The sequence below is a fragment of the Orcinus orca genome, chromosome 10 (assembly GCF_937001465.1).
Source record: "Orcinus orca chromosome 10, mOrcOrc1.1, whole genome shotgun sequence".
Classification (NCBI taxonomy): domain Eukaryota; kingdom Metazoa; phylum Chordata; class Mammalia; order Artiodactyla; family Delphinidae; genus Orcinus; species Orcinus orca.
In genome coordinates, this window is record NC_064568.1 from 70,845,361 (window position 1) to 70,864,390 (window position 19,030).

General features: G+C 57.3%; 1 protein-coding gene across 2 annotated transcripts in view; it reads right to left on the minus strand.

Annotated features, from left to right (window-relative positions):
• Nucleotides 1-281: 281 nt before the first annotated feature.
• Nucleotides 282-19,030, minus strand: part of KCNK5 (potassium two pore domain channel subfamily K member 5) — a 36,491-nt gene continuing 17,742 nt past the window's right edge. Inside the window, exons 1-5 of one of the 2 annotated variants that reach the window (XM_033424091.2) lie at nt 9,576-15,766; nt 6,866-6,977; nt 5,515-5,681; nt 5,035-5,203; nt 282-2,850 (exon numbers count right to left, since the gene is read on the minus strand). In XM_033424091.2, coding sequence (XP_033279982.1) covers nt 1,985-2,850; nt 5,035-5,203; nt 5,515-5,681; nt 6,866-6,899 — 1,236 coding nt within the window. In that variant the 5' untranslated portion in view covers nt 6,900-6,977; nt 9,576-15,766 and the 3' untranslated portion in view covers nt 282-1,984. Of the gene's footprint in view, nt 2,851-5,034; nt 5,204-5,514; nt 5,682-6,865; nt 6,978-9,575; nt 15,767-19,030 lie in introns of those variants that run through there. The other variant, XM_004267643.4, reaches the window with a different exon arrangement.

Consider the following 19,030-nt stretch of genomic DNA (forward strand, 5'->3'; position numbering starts at 1 on the left):
GGCAGACTGGCGACATGAGCTGCTAGCCACGGTCCCCCCACTCCTCTCCCCGTCCTCATTCCAACCTGTTAACTGTCACCTCCTCCAAGAAGCCCGCCCTGACCACATCTTACATAGCCTGCCCCTTCTCCACCTCCCCACCTCTTTCATTTTCTTGTCCCTTCCAGACCACCCCAGTTCTCCCCTTGACTCTCAGGCTGTCCTCAGTCCTCCCAGACTGCCCCCCCATCTCGCCCCCAGCCCCTCTCCCCCCACCCCGCAATAGCACGCATCAGACTGGCTTGTCCATCTCATGTTTTATTGTAAAAATGTTAAAATAAATTACATTTGACATCATTGCCAGTATGTACATACAGTGTGTGTGATTCCAGGACAGCCAGCAACACCCCAGCCAAGTGGGGTCAGGAAAACTAAGACGAGCTCGTTAAAACATTTCACAGAAAAACAGAAGGCCGCTCCTTCCCACCCTGATGCTGGGCCATCATACCCCTGGGTTACAGGCTAAGTGGGGATGGGTGGGGTTCTGGCCCTCTTTCGTCCTGCAGCATTGGGGAGGGGGTTGAGAGGCAGAGAGGGTGTCTGGGTGGCACCTCCTGCCCAGCATCCGGTCGCCTGCGACCAACGCCCCTCCCCAACTCTGACACCATGACCTTAGCTGAGGTCACCGAGAAAGGCCCAACCGGGTTGGGGGATAGGAGGGTGAACATTGGACATCCCGATCCTTGGGACCCCACTCTTGCACCTTTTCTCCCCTCTGGCTCTGAAGCCAACGAGATAAAAAAAAAAAACAGCAATTCATTTAAAAACTAACAAAACACAACATGCAGGGCAGAGTGGGCTGGCCCGAGGGTGCACCTCACGAAGAACCCAAGAACTCTGCCAGCCCCTCACCAGAAACAGTCCGTCTGCAGTTTCACATTATCTTTTGCTCCTCCCATGGCAAATCCTTTCTTTCTTACACAGACAGACGGACAGAGACACACACACACCAAACAGCAGCTGGAGGGAGGAGGCTGATTCACATATTTGGACATTCCCCACTTGTGAGCCAAGGGTGATCTGGGGAGCGGTGAGGTCACGGGACGGAAGGGTGGAGGCAGGTTCAGCCGGAGCTGAGCCCACTCCTGCAGCTCCCCCGCTGCCAGCTCCAGGAGCCCCAGCCTCTCTTTCTGCCACCACTTCCTGGGAGGCAGAAGCCCATGCCTGCCATTGCTTGGCCAAAGGGTGTCTGGGACAGGGAACCGGACTCTGGGCTGCGCTCCATCCCAGTAAGTCAACACAAGGGCTGAGATGCTGGGCCACACTTGGGACTTACTCTGAGTCCCCCGTAACGGGAGTGTTTCAGCACCTGCCTGTTAGCTCCCCTTCCCCAGATGGCCTCCTCCCTACTGAGGTCTGCAGTATGGGCGACAGCCAGGCGGATGAGGTGGGACTGGGGGACGGTTAAACACGTGCCCCAGGCGGGGCCCCACTACTGCTGAGGTGCTGAAGTGCCCAGCCCCCAACCCCACCAGGGTCTTACACCACCCTCACCCTCTCTCTGAAATGCCTGGCTCAGTGCTGGGCGCACAGCAACCTGTTAATACTGGTGAACTCAAACGGCCAAGGCCCCCAACCTAAGAGAACCGTGAGACAGTCTTAACCGAATGACTGGGCAAAGACCCACGCAGGTGCAGGCCTCCCCGGGATCAGTCCTGCCAGCCCACGTGTCCGTGAACCCCCAGATCCCCCAACCATGCTCAGGACAGACGCCTCCCGCTGCCAGGGCGCCCGTTCCGCTGAGGAACAGAGGCCCTGTCCTGGGTGCACCGTGTCTGACCAGTAGCATCTAGCTGCAGGGGATGAAGGTGAGGAAGGCCCCTGGCCCCCTACTCCCAGTTCCAGGGCCACACCCCACCAGGGGCCAGGGTCCCAGCCATAGCAGGACACCCCAGGTTGAGGAGAAGAGAAGCCATGGAAGGTGGGGTGGGGAGCCGGCCCCACCTCACGTGCCTTTGGGGCAGTTTGCCTTGTTGTACTCGTTCATAAGCTGTTCGTAAGGCACGGAGAGCTCTGACTCAGTGCTGGTGAAGGTGGACTCATCCGACGAGGGGAACTCGCCCAGGTTCAGGGGCACCTCGGCCGTGGCCCCCTCCTGGGGCCTCTCCTCCCCAGCCAGGTTGTCCTCCAGTGAGGACTTGGAGGTGTCCTCGTCCGAGAGGCCGGCCTCCTCGTTCACAAAGGTGATGCTGACGTTCTGGAAGATGAGCGGGTGGTAGTCCTGGGCGTCCCACGGCTCGCCCTCCTCGCTAATGCGGTCCAGCTGGTTAATGAGCACCTCAGAGGTCGGGGAGCCCTCCTCAGGGGGCCCCGCCCCGGCCTCCTCGCCTGGTGGCCGAGACACGTGGCCTTTGCTCCTCAGCGTCTGGGACACCTCTTCCAGGCTGGGCACACGGTTCTTGGAGTAGACCACCAAGGGGGTCAGGGAGGTGGGCAGGGCTGTCAGCCCACCCCCCTGGGGCCCCAGGCCCGGCCCTGGGACCCGCTCCCCACCCCCGCCCGTCTTCATTGCCTTCTTCCCGATCTGCTTGATGAGATCATTGTAAGTCTCCTCCTTTTTCGACAGAAAACTGAAGATGTTGACGTCCTTGGACGCCGCACCCCCTGCCACCTGCAGGGCCTTCCTGGAGTGTGGGGAGCTCTCGAAGGACTCCTTCCGGCGCCGCCGCCGCTTCTTAATGGCCTTGTGCACCTCCACAAACATGCTCACCTTCCAGTTGACAAAGAGGGAGAGCCAGGCCAGCCCCAGGTAGATCCAGAGCTCCACGAAGTAGCGGTACAGGGCGTGGTAGTTGGCGCTGGGGTTCACACCTGAGGACGGGTCAGGAAGGCCAGAGGGTCAGGAAAGGGCCAGCGGGGACCCGGAAACACACAAAGGCCAAAAGCCGTGTCACCTGAAAGTGGACACCGCAAGAACACAGAACACCGACGCGGACGCACCAGGAAAGAAAGGAGGCCTGTGCTAGAAGCCGGACACCCCATCGTCCCGAGAACCCTGGCTTGGTCACTCGTGTGCCTGTCCCAGAGCCCTGCCTGAGCTTCCTCAACTACCGAAGGTCAGGAGAGCGTCTCCCTGGGGTGGGGGAGCTTCAAGGGGGAGGGGCTCTGGGGAGGCTGGGGATGGAGCCAGCACTCGGGTCAGGAGCTAAGCCATGAACGTCGGCCTTTCAGATTCACCGACACTGACACTTGGCTGCTTTGTGTACTTTTTGGGTGTACGTGTTACAGTTCAGTTAAAACCTGGATAGAAATTAAGTGACAGGGCAGCTGGCATCCTCCTGCTGGGGATGGACTCACTAATTTAATATAAGTGAGGCTGACAGTTGGGCCTGGGATGTCCAAGAGCACGGGTCCTAGCAGGAAATATCCCGGACGGCCTTGATTCTCCTTCTGGTGACGTCTGGCCTGCCTCCTGACTTCCTGTATCTACCCTCGTCCTACTGGTTCCTCCTATGGCCTGGAGGGCTCTGCCCTCTCCACACCCCCACTTCCATGGCCAGGCTCCAGACACCTGCTCCAGGGAGCCCTCCCAGGTCACCCTGCACAGCTCTGGTCACTCCCCTACCCTCCAGGATCACGGAGATTTCACTTTACACCTCCAGGCATGTTGATCCATATTATTACGTATCCTGTGTCCCCCTTCCTGCCCTGAGACTGGGGAGAAACTTGGAAAAGGAACTGGAGGAAGGAGGCCACTTCCAGAGTGGGGCTCCCTTAGAGCAAGGGCTATAACCCCCTCATCAGACTGGAGGGAGTCTGAAGGCAGGGCTGTCTCCCTTGCAGCCAGGAGGTGCTGTCCATCTTGCTCAGGACTCCGGTCATAAGCAGGTTATGATGACAACCGGGGCACACTAATATAGCCGGGCCCTACCCACTGCACTCATGAATAGCAACTCATTTGATTGTCCAAAACCCTGTGAGCTATGCACCGTTACTTTTTTTTTTAACCAATTTTACAGATGGGGAAACTGAGGCAGTGGTTTGGTGTCTTGCTGGAGCTGAGAAAGTATGATTAAACACCCTTCTGTGCTTCCCTGATACGAAGGGTCCTCCTTAGCCTGCTCTGGGCCCCAACAGCTAGACAATGGCAGGGTCATGCCTCCGTCTAAATTTATCTCTCAAGACAGCAGGCTCAGATCTGCCAGGGTCAGTGGAGTGTTCAGGCCTCTCTTTCCTGCTTCTCCCACCCACTCAGCCGCCCCCTCCCAGCATTCCGAGTCTCCCCTTACAATGGGGCAGGAGGGTAGTGACCTGTCCCTGGCCCTAGGAAGGGGGAGGGGAGAGATCGGAGGTCCTGGGGCAGAGGTGAAGGTCAGCTGGGCAGGGCAGCAGGCACTGAGGGAGCAGCCACTGGGCCAGTGCAGCCAAACGGGGTGTCAGGAAGATTAAGAACCAAGATGCTGTGCAGGCCACAGGCACAAGGACATGAGTGGCTGGAGCCGACAGACAAAGGGGCCAAAGAATCTTATCGCCCGCCCGTGTGGATTAAGTAGGGGAGGAGTGGGAGGGAGGGAGGGTCCGGGCCGAGGGAGCAGGGCAGCTTGGGGGAAGGCCTCTCTGGTCTTTAAGCTGCCAGTGGCAAGAGCAAAGTTTCTGGTCTCTGAGCCAAGCATCCAGCACAGCCCCCTCAGCACCTGGGAAGGATGGGAGGAGGCAGCTGTGACGTGGACCCTGCAGGCAGAAGGCTCTACCTCCAGCCCCCAGTGCACCTAAGCACCTAAGCTCAGGAGACGGGGGAGAAGAGAGGAAGAGACCAGACGCCAAACACGAACAGAGAAGAAGGAGGGAAAAGCCACGTTCCAAGAAAGAGAAATAGAAAACGTCTGCAATTACTCTGTGCCTTGGTTTCCTCTTGCAACTGGCAGGATCCCACTGGGTGGAGGCCCAGGACACTGGACGCCTACCAGGGCCCCCAGTAAAGGTCAACTGAATTGAAATTGGAGGAGAAGCAGAGAAAGACAGGGTGGGGAGGCAGAGGCAAGGGGCAGGACTCACCGGCCACGAAGTCGCCGAAACCGATGGTGGAGATGGTGATGAAGGAGTAGTAGAGGCCCTCGATGTAGTCCCACTCCTCTGTCACCATGAACACGAAGGGTGGGATCACCAGGTGGACCAGCACGCCCCACAGGATGAAGATGGCCGTGCACGTGATCTGTGCCTTGCGCTGAGGGGGACGGGTAGGGAGACCAAGTCAGACGGCGGTGGAGACCGGGGGGAGCCCAGCAGAGCACCCAGAGGGCCGAGGAGGCAGCCAGAGGTGAGGCCAGTTGGGCACCAGGCCTGGGAGGCTCACTGCCCAGGGGCGGGGGCTGGTGGTGATGCTCCCAGCCTCCCCCAGGAGGGCAGCGGGCTCTGAAACTGCTCCCTTGCCACCTGTCCTGACACTTCTGTCCAATTCTTAGATCCTTCCCACCCCCCCCATCACCTGCCAGGGTCCCCCCCATCTCTGCCCAGGACCTAGGGGTGGGGACATACCAGGCTCACGCCTCTCTTGGTGAGGAACTGGCCCAGCCTCTTGGCACGTCCCCCGAAGAACTTGCCCAGGGCACTGATCCATGTCAGACAGAGCGGCACCCCAAAGAGACCATAGAAGACACAGAAGAGGCGCCCGGCGGGGGTCTTGGGGGCCACGTTGCCATAGCCTGAGGAAAAAGAAGAGGGTGAGGCCGACAGAGCCACGGCGGGGGTGATGGACCCAGACTCGGAGTGGCACCTGCCTCCGCTGCCCCCGCCACACAGCCAGCCCGAGGAAAGCCCATCCCCTAAGGTCACTTGACACTGATTAATATCAATGCTTCAGAAATGGAATTTCCCTTGACCATGCTAGGATCAGGATCATTTATAGCAATTATGACGGTATGGGCTATGTCTCCTCCATCAGACTGGGAGCTCTCTGAAGGCGGACTAAGCCTCCACCATTAGCAAGTCCTCCACGAGTCCGTGTGGCACCCTTGCACAAGCTACAAGGCACAAGTTAGTAGTTTCTCTGCGTAGACACCCCAGAAGCACTGTGGTAGACGGTCTCCAAAGACGGCGATTCTTAATTCCGTCCCTTCTTATGCTCACATCCAGCTGGCCTCTAATTCCCCTCCCTCTGAATCTGGGCTTTAGTGACCTGTTCATGGCATGTGGCAGAAGGGACCCTGAGTCAGTTAAGTCCTTATCAGAAGCCTTGTTGCTTCTCCCCTTGATCTCCTGAAATGCTCACTTTGGGGAGTCTCCCTCTTGAAACCCAGCTGCCATACTGTGAGATGCCCAATCATCCCCAGCTAAGCTCCCCAGCAACAGCTAGCATCAACTACCAAACATGCGATAGAAGAAGCCATCTTGGACTTCCAGCCAACTGGGCTTTTGTGGATGACCACGGCCCCAGCCACTCCAACTACCACGGCATCAGAGACCTCAAGCAAGAACCAACCAGCCAAACCCCATCAACTCACAGAATGGCCGACAATAATAATAAATTGTGTTTTAAGCCACTAACTTCTGAGGTGGTTGGTGATGCAGTCATAGATGACCAGAACAAACACCCAGACTGGTGAATAAGCACGGGGTGCATTTGTGCAGTGAGCAACCTGCTCGAACTCTGGCTGTCAAGCTGTGTTGTTTCTACTCCAAAGCCCAGGTCAGGACTTCTAGAAAACAGTCTCGTAAGCATGGCCAGTCACCAAGGACTTAATAAATCTCCAGGGACGTGTCAGAAGGACAAAGTGCAGCTGGCCTGATCTTAACCTTGACAAGGCCATGTGACCAGAGCTGGACTCTTACAAGATCCTGGAGAGCTCGGACGGGGAAGTAGGTATCCTGAAGGTCCCAGAAGACTTACCGATGGTGGTAATGACCGTGGCTGCAAAAATCATTGCGTTGGGCCAGTTCCAGTTGTTGAAGGTCTGGTTCCCTGTGATGGCCACACCCTGTCCTGCAGCATCAGATACTATCTAAAAAGAGAGACACAATGAAGGTCAGAGAAGAGGTCAGCACTTTATAAACTTCCTTATAAGCATTCTTATTTAATCATCACAATAACAAAGTGACAGTTACTGTCTCCAATTTAGGGGTGGTGAAACATTTTATAGAGGATCAGAGAAGTTAAGTGATTTGCCCAAGGTCACACAGCTGGTAAGAATATGAACCCTGGCAATCCGGCTCCAAAGTGCCTTCTCTCACTGAGCCAGTGCTTCTCAAACTTACTAGAATCACCTGGAGGACTTCTTAAGTACAGCCTGCTGGGCCCCACCTCCAGAGGTTGATTCAGTAGGGCTGGGAGGGAGTCAGAGAATGTGCATTTCTAACAAGGTTCCAGGTGATGCTGATGTTGTGGTCCCGGGACCACAGTTTGAGAACTGCAGCAGACTCTTCTGCCTCTGAAAGAAGGCAGATGTGATGCAGACAAACAAGAGGACCTCCGGAAAAGCATTCTACTGCAGGGTTGGCCTGGGAGGGACCGCCCCCCACACCCGACATGCCTTTCACCCCCACTGTCAGGACACCTGCTAAGGTCAGCTCGGTAAGCTCTTGGGTCTGTCCTCTGAGGGCGGACATATCAGCTGGCCTCCTTTCTCCCATGCCTGGGACTCTGTCCTCTCCCCCCTACAAGCTCCCCCTTCCCTCCCTTCTCTGGATCCCTTTCTCTCTGCCCTGAGCAACTTCAAGGTTTGGGCCAGGACACGTCATCAGAAGGTGGTATGTACTTTTCAGGGTGACAAATTCATGCTATGAGTCCCCACGGAGCTCCCGGCAACTATGGGTGGCAGCAGGTGAGAGGTCACCTGGGGAAGTGCACTGGGAGGCCCCCAGAGAGGCCTTCCTTATCTGTTCCAGGAACACAGGCAGCTGCCAAACCTGCTCACCGCCCAGGCCCTGCCTGTACCCCATCCTCCTGCGCTACCTCCCTTCACCCACACCCACCACTGGCAGGACCCGGACCTCAGAAGGCGGCTCCCGAGGAGGGGCCAGGATCCACTCTCAATTTGGGGTCCTGCCCCTGCCCCCTAGGAGAGCCCCAGGATGGACTAGCTAAGAAACCAGAAACTCGCCAAATTGCCTCTAAAAATCAAGCCTAGGACCGAGAAAAGACAGAGGAGTGAAGGATGGAAGCAGGAGGGAGACGGAAAAACCGGAGTTCTCCCTGCAGCACGACTGACGTTTGGTGAGAAAAGAGGGAAGGGTGGGTTGTCCTGAAGGAATGTGCAGTTTGCAGCGGCAGGCCTGTGTAAACGGATCTGCAGACTTTGTAAGGAATTTTCCATGATGACGTGCTCATCTGACAGGCCGTCAAACCACAGGGCTCACCGCCCTGCCTCCCCCTGCTATTTCCTGAGCATCTCTCTGCAAAGTGGGAAGTGGGGACGGCTGCCTTCACCTGCCCTCAGAGAGCGGCCACCAAGCCGGCCAGGCCACTTCCACGCAAAAGCACCAGGACGTTCAGATACGAAGAGGCCAACAGGTCTATCCTGTTGGAGGTCCACCCAAAAGGTTTTCCAAACCATGAAATCCACGTTCGAAACAGGAGAATGAAAAGTCCCAGGGCCCTGGATGTTAATGTTAAACAGATGGCAGGGAAAGCAGAACTACTCAGCTCCCTTTGGCCGCAGCCTTTGTTATCTCAGATATCCATCTTCGGGGGGGGGGGGTGCATGGGGGGGGTGAGTGCAGCATTGTCAGGAAGCACAGCCCAAGATGGATGACAACTGACCAGGAAATCATGGGCCTGGGGCACCACCCCTGGTCATCCCCATGGAATCCCGGAGGAACAGGAAAGATGTCAGAAGGCAAGTTGCCCCCCGCCACCCTACCCCCGCCTTCTCATACGAACGAAAAGGGTGGATTCTAGAAACTCAAACCTGAACTCTTGCTGACTCTTCTTTGGAGACAGCAGAGCGTTTGGCATATTCACAGAGGAAGTGGTGGGCACTGGAAGCTACTAGCACAGGTTCACCAGAGCAAGTCATGCTCAGCTAAGTGCATCTCCCACTCCAGAGAGGCTGCAAAGCCTTGAAGTTCAGTGGAATGCAGTCAGTCTGGATAGCAACAAGGCAACTGAACAGATGGGCTTAAAGATATGCACGTGGACAAGACAGAGAAATGTAGGGAGGAACCGGGGTTAATCCGGGTCCACGTAAAGGCAGATAAACAACCCCAAGAAGTACTGATCATTATCTGCCTGGCCTGAGGTCTCCATTAAGCCAAAGGCCAGGCCTCTTCAGTCTTTTAATCTACAACACAGTAAGGACAAAGATGGCTGACCAGTTTAATCTGCATAGGATGCAAAACTGGGACAAGGCTGGGATGGGAAGATAGCTAACACACTGCAATGGCAGTTTGGGACTCAAAATCATCTGGACTGGAAAAATGGGCCCAAACTAACAAGATATGGCTGTCTTTTAAATTTTTCATGTCTTACACTTTGGGTTAGAAGGCACTGACCCATACAGGGTTGAAAGGGAAAGTCCTTGGGTTTCAGCTGACCACAAACCAACAAACACTGGTATGGCTGCCAAAAGAAAAGCAAATACAATCTCAGGCAGTGTCAATACCTTATCTCTTCAGGGCTGGGAGGCAATGAGCCCATTGTCCTCTGCAGATGAGGCCACATGGGGGGGGCACTCTGTTCCATTCTTGGGTGTCGGACTTCATGATATGTTAACCAGTGGACCAAGGTGCCAGAGGGAACGGGGGTGGCTGTTTTGGATAATGAGCTACCTCAGAATGGATTGCCCTTGGCAGTCATCCATTTCCGATCATGGAAAGTGTTTAGACCCAGGGAGACCAGCACACATCAGCGATGGTGAAGGTGTGACTGGAACAGGGGTTCTCAACTGGGGTGGTAGCACCCTCTGGAAGTATTTGGAAATGCTGCCTGAGTATGTGACTTGTACGTGCCGGGCACTGGTCTGGGCACCAGGGGGAGAGCAGTGAAGGGACGAAATCCCTGTCCTCCCACACATCTACTCTAGTGGATGCTGGGGGTGCTCCTGACATGAGGCGAGCAGGGACCAGAGAGGTGAGGTGCCCTGCCACCCACAGGACAGCCCCACACGCCCCGTCCACGCTGCCCCCACTGAGATAACACTGGATGGATTGCCAAAGGTGATCTGCGACTTGGGGGTCGCTTAGTAAGGGCGAAGGAGACAACAAACGTAAGAGCTGGCAAAGCAGGGTAACTGAAGAGGGCATTATGGTTGGGAGCTTTGCAGTAGAAAAGCTGGCTTCCTGCTCTTCACCCCACCAGTGGTGTGTCCTTTGGGGCACAGCCCTCAGACCCAGCCTCTGCCCTGGGTATCAGGGAGCCACAGCCCCATGTGCTGTCCCCCTGACCTCCATTATCTCTCCATGGTCACCCGGGGGGGGGGCAGACAAAGGGGACATTCTGAAGGGCCCTAAGCCCCCCAGGGCCAGAAGCACCACTCACCCTGACGACAGGCCAGTGGAGGAAGTTATGTCCACTGGTCAGGTCAGGCGACTGTGGCTGAGAGGTTAACTGGCAGAACTGGGCCAGGTTCTAGACTGTCTCTTGCAAGTCAGCCCGGCTCCCCACCTCTCTCCCTTCACTGCTCTCCCTGTCCCTGGACGCCCCCAGCACCCCTGTTGTTGCCTTCTCTCTGCCCACGGGTCCCAAGCAGCTGGCCTGGGAATCAGCCTGGCTCCATCCCAATGCTGGGGAGACAGGCAGGATTTCAGTGCTGCTGTGCGTCAGACGCCTCTTGTTGGGGCTTTTCTATATGTTCCCTGACGGGCTCTTCCTGCGATTCTGCCAGGCATCACTTGACAGAGGAGGAAAGCTAGGCTTGGGGAGCAGAGGTCCGGATGTGAACTTGGGCTGCCTGCTCCCTGCTCCCACCCCGTGTTGCTGTGGCTTCAGTCGGAACAGCTCACTGGTTACGGTCAGGGTCCCACTGGCCGGTGGAGAGGTCCCCCAGAAGAGAGGGGCTCGACCCAGGACTGAGGCCATCCCTGGGTGAGGGGGAGCCACTGGACACAGCATCCCGTCCCCCGGGGTTAGGGAAACAGCTTTCTCAGGAGACGGCCCCTGTTCACTCACAGGATTCTTTAACTTGGCTTCCAAATTCACACAAGACAATATCTTCATTTTCCACATATCCCTAGAGAGTGATGGGAGAGGGGGATGCCGCACACAGCCCAGGCCCGGCTCTGGTTTGAGGATGGAATAGAGCTCTCCTCCCCGCCCGTCACCCTCGTAATAAAGCAGCTGTGATTTACTGAGAGGTGACTGTGCGCCAAATGCGCTGAGCACTTCAGGTGCCTTCAGCTCATCTTTAAGGAGGAAAGAATCCTGCTGGGAAGACACCATCATCTTTTCCATTTTGCAAACGAGGACTTAAGGCTGAGAAGTTAAGAAAGTAGCCTAAGGTCGGGATGCTAAAAGCAAGGAAGCCAGGAGTAGAGCCTGCCTCATCTGGGCCCTGGCCGCTGGTACCCGACCCTTGTCCCACACAGGCCACAGGAAGGAGGCCAGTGCATACCTCCACCCCTTCGCACCACCTGGAAGAACAGTGCCCTAAAACCAGCCCATCCACTCAGACCTGAGCCCTCCGGGAGGAGATATTCCCGCCCCTGCCTGTGGCTCAGGCAATGTGCTGCCCCAGACACCACCCTCCCAGAATCTCGCTGTCCATGCAATCTGGGTTCCCCACGGCGCCTCATCCCCCAGGGGTCCGGGGTTTCCTGTGCAGAGGCAGTGCCGGGCCTCCCCATCCTGGAGATTCATTCTGCAGAGTTGCAGGGAGGGCACATCCCGTACCTGGTGCCCACCTGCAGATACGGGCAGCGGGGCTGAGGTCGGGCCTTTGCCTTCATCAGGCCAGTGGGGAAAACAAGTCCAGGTGGCAGCCTGCCTGCGGACAGCAGCTAGGGGCACCCACAGGGCCGCCGCCCTGCCTGCGGACAGCAGCTAGGGGCACCCACAGGGCCGCCGCCCTGCCTGCCTCCAGCTCCCGCGGCAGACCTCACGCTCAGGTCGCAGGGGCCCCTTCCTGCCATGTAGGATCGGCCTCCAGGATGCCCTGGATGCCAGCCTCCACTGGATCCGCGCTGCGTCAAGGTACACAAGCGGACGCCCCTCACCATCCTTGGCTGTATCCATCCCTAATTCATTCCGCCTCCACTCACTTGGTCCCTCCGGCCTGGAAGGGGAATGAGACTAATGTCATGTGTGCACGGTGCCTGGCGGAGTAGGAAGAACCTTTAATGTCCCTCTCACCTGGCCCTCCCAGCCACCTTGGGAGGTGGGCAGGGCATGGTGGAGTCCTCCTCCTTTCATAGATGAGAGCTCCTATTTGAATAGCAGCTGATATCTGAGCACTATTTTATGACAGGCACAATCACAGCACTTTAAATTACTCGGCTTGTTGAGTCTTTATAGCCCTGTCATGTAGGTACTCTCACCTCCATTTACAGCTGAGGAAAATGAGGCACAGAGGCTAACTAAGTAACTTGCTAGGCAGTGGTGGAGCCGGAGCGTGAACCCAGGCAGTCTGGCTCGTAACCCCTGTGCTGTCCACAGCTGGGGAGAGGGGACAGGGGGTGCAGGGTGGGTTTCTCAGCTACAGAAGTGAAGCCGGGTCTCTAGAACACAACCAGGCAAACGCAAGGGAAACATCCATGGGAATGCAGAGACCACCCCCCAGAAGGTAAGCTCCATGAGGGCAGGACTTTTATCTGCGGTATCCCCAGAGCCGAGGACACTGCCTGGCACATAGTAGGTGCTCAACAAACATTTGTTAAAGGAGTAAACAAACTTGAATGAATGAGGATATCTTCTCTGACCTCGACTGACTCACCCTCTCACGTCCTTCCTTCAACACCTTCCTAGCATTATCCTGCAGGTGGATTTAACAAATTCATCAGCAACAAGGGGCAGGGCTTATCCAGCAAGAGGGCAGGAAGCACAGTCAGACCCCTGTAAGAGTGTGGCTGGCGGGGTCAGGGGGTGAATGCAGGGCATCCAACATGTCGGGGGGGAGGGAAGGGTGAGGTCAGCAGGCTGCAAGAATAGAGGGCAGGGGGGCTGAAGGTCCTGGGGGTCGGGGGCTGGGAAGAGGTGAGGTGAGGGAGGCAAACAAAAGCCCCCTCGTCCAAGAGGGCAGAGCAGGTGTCAGTGGGGCTGGGAGAGTCCCTGGGGTGACTGGAGGGACTGTCCTTCCTGCAGGAAGGGGAGGCCTGCCCCCTCCGGAAACTCTCCTAGGGGGCTGTGGACGTGTGGAGAACAGGGAAAGGAATAAAAGGGGGGCGACAGGCCTGTCTCTCGAACCAGACCTGGCCCTGTCCTGGGAGAAGATCATGGAAACGTGGGGCTGCCCTGGGCGTGACCTGGGCGGGCGGCGGTCCTCTCTCAAATGCTGGCACCGAGCCTCTGGGTAAATGACGGCCCATCAGCCTTAGTTCCTCCATCTGCCAAAAAGAGCACCTTCCCCAAACACGAAAAGCACCTAGGACACTGGAAGCGCTGACTGAACGCACCTGCAGTCAGTGTCATGAGGAAACCAGACCCAGTGGTGACCCGACACCCCGGGGGGAAGACCGCTTGTCCCCAAAGGTAAATCAAAGGTCGAGGGGTTTACTTCTCTGCACCTGCAGGACAAGCCTGGGTGAGAACAGGGACACCGAGGCTAGCAGGTAGGTGCCCTGGGCCCCCGGACAGCAAGTCGGGGGACCTGGGGGGCGGGGTGTGTGTTAAGGCTCCCCCTGAGTTGGCAGAGGCACACCCAGGATGTGCCACCCCATCCGTCAGAAGGCCCATCTCTCCGGACCTCTGCCCGCCAGAGGCTCCCCGCCACCCTGGCCGGTTTCCCGCACAGCCAAGCAAGGCAGGCCGGCTGCGGAGGGAGCAAGGCCACACGCTGATCCTCACGCTGCGTTCCCCAGGTAAGGCCGAGGCCAGGCCTCTCTGAACCCCAGTCCTGAAGCCCCCGCCAAGCTGCCCCCAGCTTCACAAGGCAGCCGAATGCCCATCCGCCCCCTGCTCTGGGCTGGGCTCTTCCTTCCTGTGTGTCCACATCTGTCTGCACGTCCATCTGTTATCTAACAAAGAACCTCCTCAGGGTAGGGGGCCAAGGGAGCTGGGGGCGCTTCTGAACAGAACAGACCGAAGTGGAGATTAGTAAACCTAACGCAGGCACTTTTCAGGCAAATATATTTAGAGTTTGGGCTCGTTCAGAACAATGTTTTTGACCTTTAACACCACGAACTGATGAACAGATAAAGGGGGCAGGGGAGGGCCCCAGATCCCATGTACTGGGGCTCCCTGCCGCAGTGTAAGGAGGGGGAATGGGCAGACAGGGGGCTGGGGGTAGAGCTCACTCGTCCAGCTATTTGGCCAGCCCTCCCTCTGACCGTCTTTCGGGGACTGTTGGCAGACCCAAAGTACCTTGGCAAGAAGGGGAGCACCTGTTACCTCTTATCCCCAAGACGAATTAGAGGACTGAAGACTATTATCAAAGCCCTCAATTATCTTCACTCTTCTTACTCTCCCTCTCTCGCGCTGACTCAGCTTCTCAAACCTTCCTAAAGTGGGGGCGGGGGAGGGGCATCGGAATCGTTTCCAGATGCTAAACTGAGGCTCAGAGACCTTGGATACCACCCGGTCCCTGAGGCAGCCGCTCTCATTCCCAGCTGCCCAATGGAACCACCTGGGAGTTTAAATAAATACCATGCCTGGGCCTCGCTCGCAGCTACTCTGTGCAGTGGACCTGGGCGCCGAGTGGCTAACAAGCTCCACAGGTGATTCATCCCCTCACCGCTGCCTAAGTGGGGGTGATGGGCGTGGGTGCCGGGCTCAGCCTTCCAGCTCCCCATCCAGGAGGGAGGATGCGCGGGCAGGGAGAAGGCATCCTCGGTATTCCTCCCGCCCTCTCCCTGCAGCCCAGGTGACCAGGTGTGGCTTGGAGGGCGGGCCCAGTTTATGAGCAGGGCACTGGCGAGGGCCCAGTGGTGCCACCCTGACACCTACACCAGCTGCAGGCCTGGCTCACCCGGGCCCTGTCTCTCCCAGGAGGGGAGCAGGTGTCTGCGGGTCAGGTGCAGGGACCTTGGGGCAGGGCCGCACCTCATCTCAGTTACGACCAAACCTGGGCTCTTGTAATGTGGACTTGGCAGACTTCTGGTTTGCTTATCTGCATTTTCAGTTTTGCTCCAATGCCTACCCGGATATTTATAATGTTTTTAGCTGAACGAAGGAAAGACAACTTGTTGGAGCCTCGGTTGGTACACTAGGAAGTCAATGTACAGCCAGGAAGACCCCCGGTGCGGCTCACGTTGCTTACCGAGACCCTCCAGGAACCCTTGACTTCCGCCAACGTGACTTCTCTGTAAAATGAGGAGGTTGGCCTATGACTACAGGGGTCCCCCTGTCTGGGGACAATTCACATTTTCCTCTGCCTAGAACCACGACTTCAGGGCCCAGTTCAGCACCTCCCAAGCTCCAGGAAAATCCACAGCACATTCGAGAAAATACATTTTCATTCTCAGGACTCAGCTCACTGGCCACCAGCTCCAGCTCTTCCTGAGCCCCCGGCAAGCCGGGCTGCCCGAGTCAGAAGTGAGCCCTATTCCTCATTCCCTCCCAGATCCCACTGCAGGATGAGGAAGGCGCCTCACTTCGCCTTGGTCCCTAAAGTAACCTGCCTGGTGCTGGCCAGGCTGCCCTCCCTCAGCCCAGGGAGGAAGCAGCCAGCCGGAGGACGCGCCTGGTGTACAAAATACAATCCCCCCAACCCCAGAAACCCACACACCCTCATCAGGACACCCTCAACGCACGCTCGAGGGGTCCCTACGGTACTGCTGCTTAACTTGGTTGCACGTGGAGATCACCCAGGGGGAGCCTGGGGAAATACTCATGCCTGGGTCCTACCCGCAGCGATTCAGACAGAAATGGCCTGGGGTGTGGACTGGGAACTAGGATGCTTAAAAGCTGCCCCAGGTGACTCTAATATTATGTACAGCCGATTTCAAAACCACTGCCCCAGACCCGAACTACCTTCACTCCTTGTTAGGGGGAAGGCCTAGTCCAGCCCCGCCCCAGGGGTCAGCACAGCAGCCATGGATGGATGACTGTCCTCCCATCCACCCTTGGGCTTCCCCTCCTGGGCCATCTCTCAGCAGCCTTTGCAGAGCTCAGAGGTGCTGCAAGCTCTCACGCTCACGGGGAAAGCCCGTGCCAGAGGTGAGCGCGTTTTCAGCAGAAACCTCTGGGTTTCCGACTTTCTCAGGCCCGGGAGCCCTGCTTGCACTCAGGAGGGACAATGAAAACAAGGCAGGTGACCCTGCCCCCATTGTTCTCAGGCTGGGACGGTAACACTCCCCCCTCCCCCGGGGCAGCTGGGCGCCCCTCCCATGAGAGCTGAGGCCAGGGCAGAGCAGTGCAGGGACTGGCTGCCCCCGCGGGTGGGCTGCGGGGGTTTGGCTAAAACAAACAGACAAGGGCTGGTGGGGCCTGAGCTCAGGATGGGACGTCAGCAAGCGTTCTCAGGCACCTGGAGGGCTAAGCTGATGAGTGAGACTGGAAATCCCTGTGTGTGCAGACCCAGGGGACCTCCACAGTCCTGCTGCCTGAGAGCCGGCCCTGGGGAATAGGAAAGAGCCCCCTCCCACCCAAACACACACACCAGATAACCCCCTGGAGCCATGTTCTGAAACTCCACCCCCTGCCTCATCTTCTGAAGCACTTGGGGCAGGCGGAACGTGCAGTGAGGCTTAAATGACAAGAGGGGCACCTTTCATCCACCTGCAGCTTCCCTACCCCCAATTCACAACCACTGCCCTGCTCTGGGTGGTTGTGGCCCGGCCCATGGCCTTGTGCTAGTATCTCTTCCCTCTCTGGGATGCTTGGCCTGGATTCATGACCTGGCCCCACCTCCGCCCCCAGAATCCAGATCCTGGGAGTATCTGACATCTTTCTACTTTGACTGATGACAACAGACATCTTCCTACTAGTGGGTCAACAACTCGAGGGCAGGAAATTACTCAGCCAGGACACCTCAAACATGCCAGGTGTGCAGATTACCCCTGTCCTTCCCCATAGGGGTATGGGTCACTAGGGAGTGAGAGATCCATGCAGAGGATTCGGCTCCTGGCTTGTCCTTTCCAGGCAAGCCGGCAAACCTCTCTGGGTCCTGTTCAACTCCTCTGTAACGAGGCTGAGGAGGGCAAAGCCGGCATCTCCCTCCTCCTGGCCAAAACCCCATTCATCAGGCACCTTTCATACCTACCACTCCTCTGGCCCTAATTTCATCTGAGACTCAAGACCCTGTGGGCAAGGCAAGCAAAATGGATATTGTTATTCCCATTTTGTAACTGAGGAAACTGATCAGAGAGGGCTAGTGACACAGAAGAGCTCACACAGCAAGCTGATGACAAAGCACAGAGAAGAACCAGCTGGAAGCCCTCTGACTCTCAGTTGAGGGCCCTTTGCACCAAACAAGCAAGCCACCCATCCCCCTTCCTGGGACAGGGCTCAGAAATGCCAACCAAAGTGGATCAGGGAAGGTGAGTGACGGGAGACAGGCAGACACGGGCGACAGGTGATGGAGAGTTATAAAAGGGTGTCACACCCGTGGACCTAATCCCGAGATGATTTGGGATGAGCGTATGCTTTGCTCCCCCCTCACCCAGAGATGCCTTAGGTTCATCCCAACCTGACAGTAGGGTGGAAGGAGCAAACACAGGAAGTCACCAGCCCCTCAAGGTTTCTAAAAACAGCCCTCAAGCAGGCCACAAAGGAGGTGGCAGGAACTGCTGACCTGCCGTCTCCCCATCCTGGGCTGATGACCTGAAGGAGACTCATCAACAGCTCAGCAGCCCCACCCTGGTCTGTGCCACCTTAGGCTTCCCGTTCTCCAGAGCCCCCGCCCACACAGTAGCCTGGACGACACAAGCTGCTGATCCGCTGCAAAATCACACACGTCAAGTTGGGGACCCTCTGCAGGCAGCACGGGGGCAGAGCGGGGAAAGGCCTGGCCTTTGGAGCAGACACACGTGGGTTCAACTCCTGGCTCCATCGCCCACCAGCAGGTCCCCTGGGGCATGTCCTCTCACCATCTGAGCTTCTTCCGTCTCTGGGAAGCGGGGGGACCGAGACTTCCTTGGGTTGGGGTGCAGATTATGTGAAAATGCACAGCTTGGGGCTGGGCATACAGGATGGGTGGAAAAGTGAACTGGGAAGAACAGGGCGGTGGGGAGGCCACCTCCATTCCGAGGGTTTGTGCCCGGGCACACACCTCCAGAGCTGTGAACACAGAGCTGGCCAGTTGTCACCTGCAATGCCCTCCTTCCTGGCGACCACCACCTGGAAGATCAGGGCTTGGGACGGTACTTATCGCCCCATGACATTCTATCAGGTATCTGCTATCTGGCCTACTATTTATCTCCCCCGAAGAGACTACGGGCTCTGAAGACAGAGATTTCACTCATCCCTCATTCCCAGAACAGAACCTGGCACCAGTAGGTACTCGATATTTGCCAAATGACGACTCAATCTCCGAGATGTATGCCTTCCACAACCACACTTCCAGGGCATGAAGATGGGCGGAGATGGGTGCTGGTGCTGTATTTAACATGGGTTCTGGCTGGATGAGGTGGGCAGTCCTGGCAGGTGTGGCCACCCGGGGTGATGGCTTTGTGTTTCTCTGCCCAGTGCCTTTTCCTCACCTCACCCCACCCTACCTGTCTGCCAGGCCAGAGCCCCCAGAGGTCCTAGCCCTGGTGAGTCAGCTGCACGGCAGACTTTGGAACCATCAGGATTCCTGAGGAAGGAGGCCGGCAGGCGGTGAGAGGGGGTGCCCAGGATGGGTGTCAGGGTTGAGGGCCACACCCCGGGCCCCATGCATGCCGCTGCTTCGTGGCTTCTCCAGCAGAGGGAAAATGATGCTCTGTTCCATAAAGCTCTCCCGAGCCCTGGGAGCTGCCAGCCCTGTTCCTCTGGACACAGACGCCTCCCCTGGGCCCCCTTGCTGGGTTCCTGAGGACAAGGCTCTCC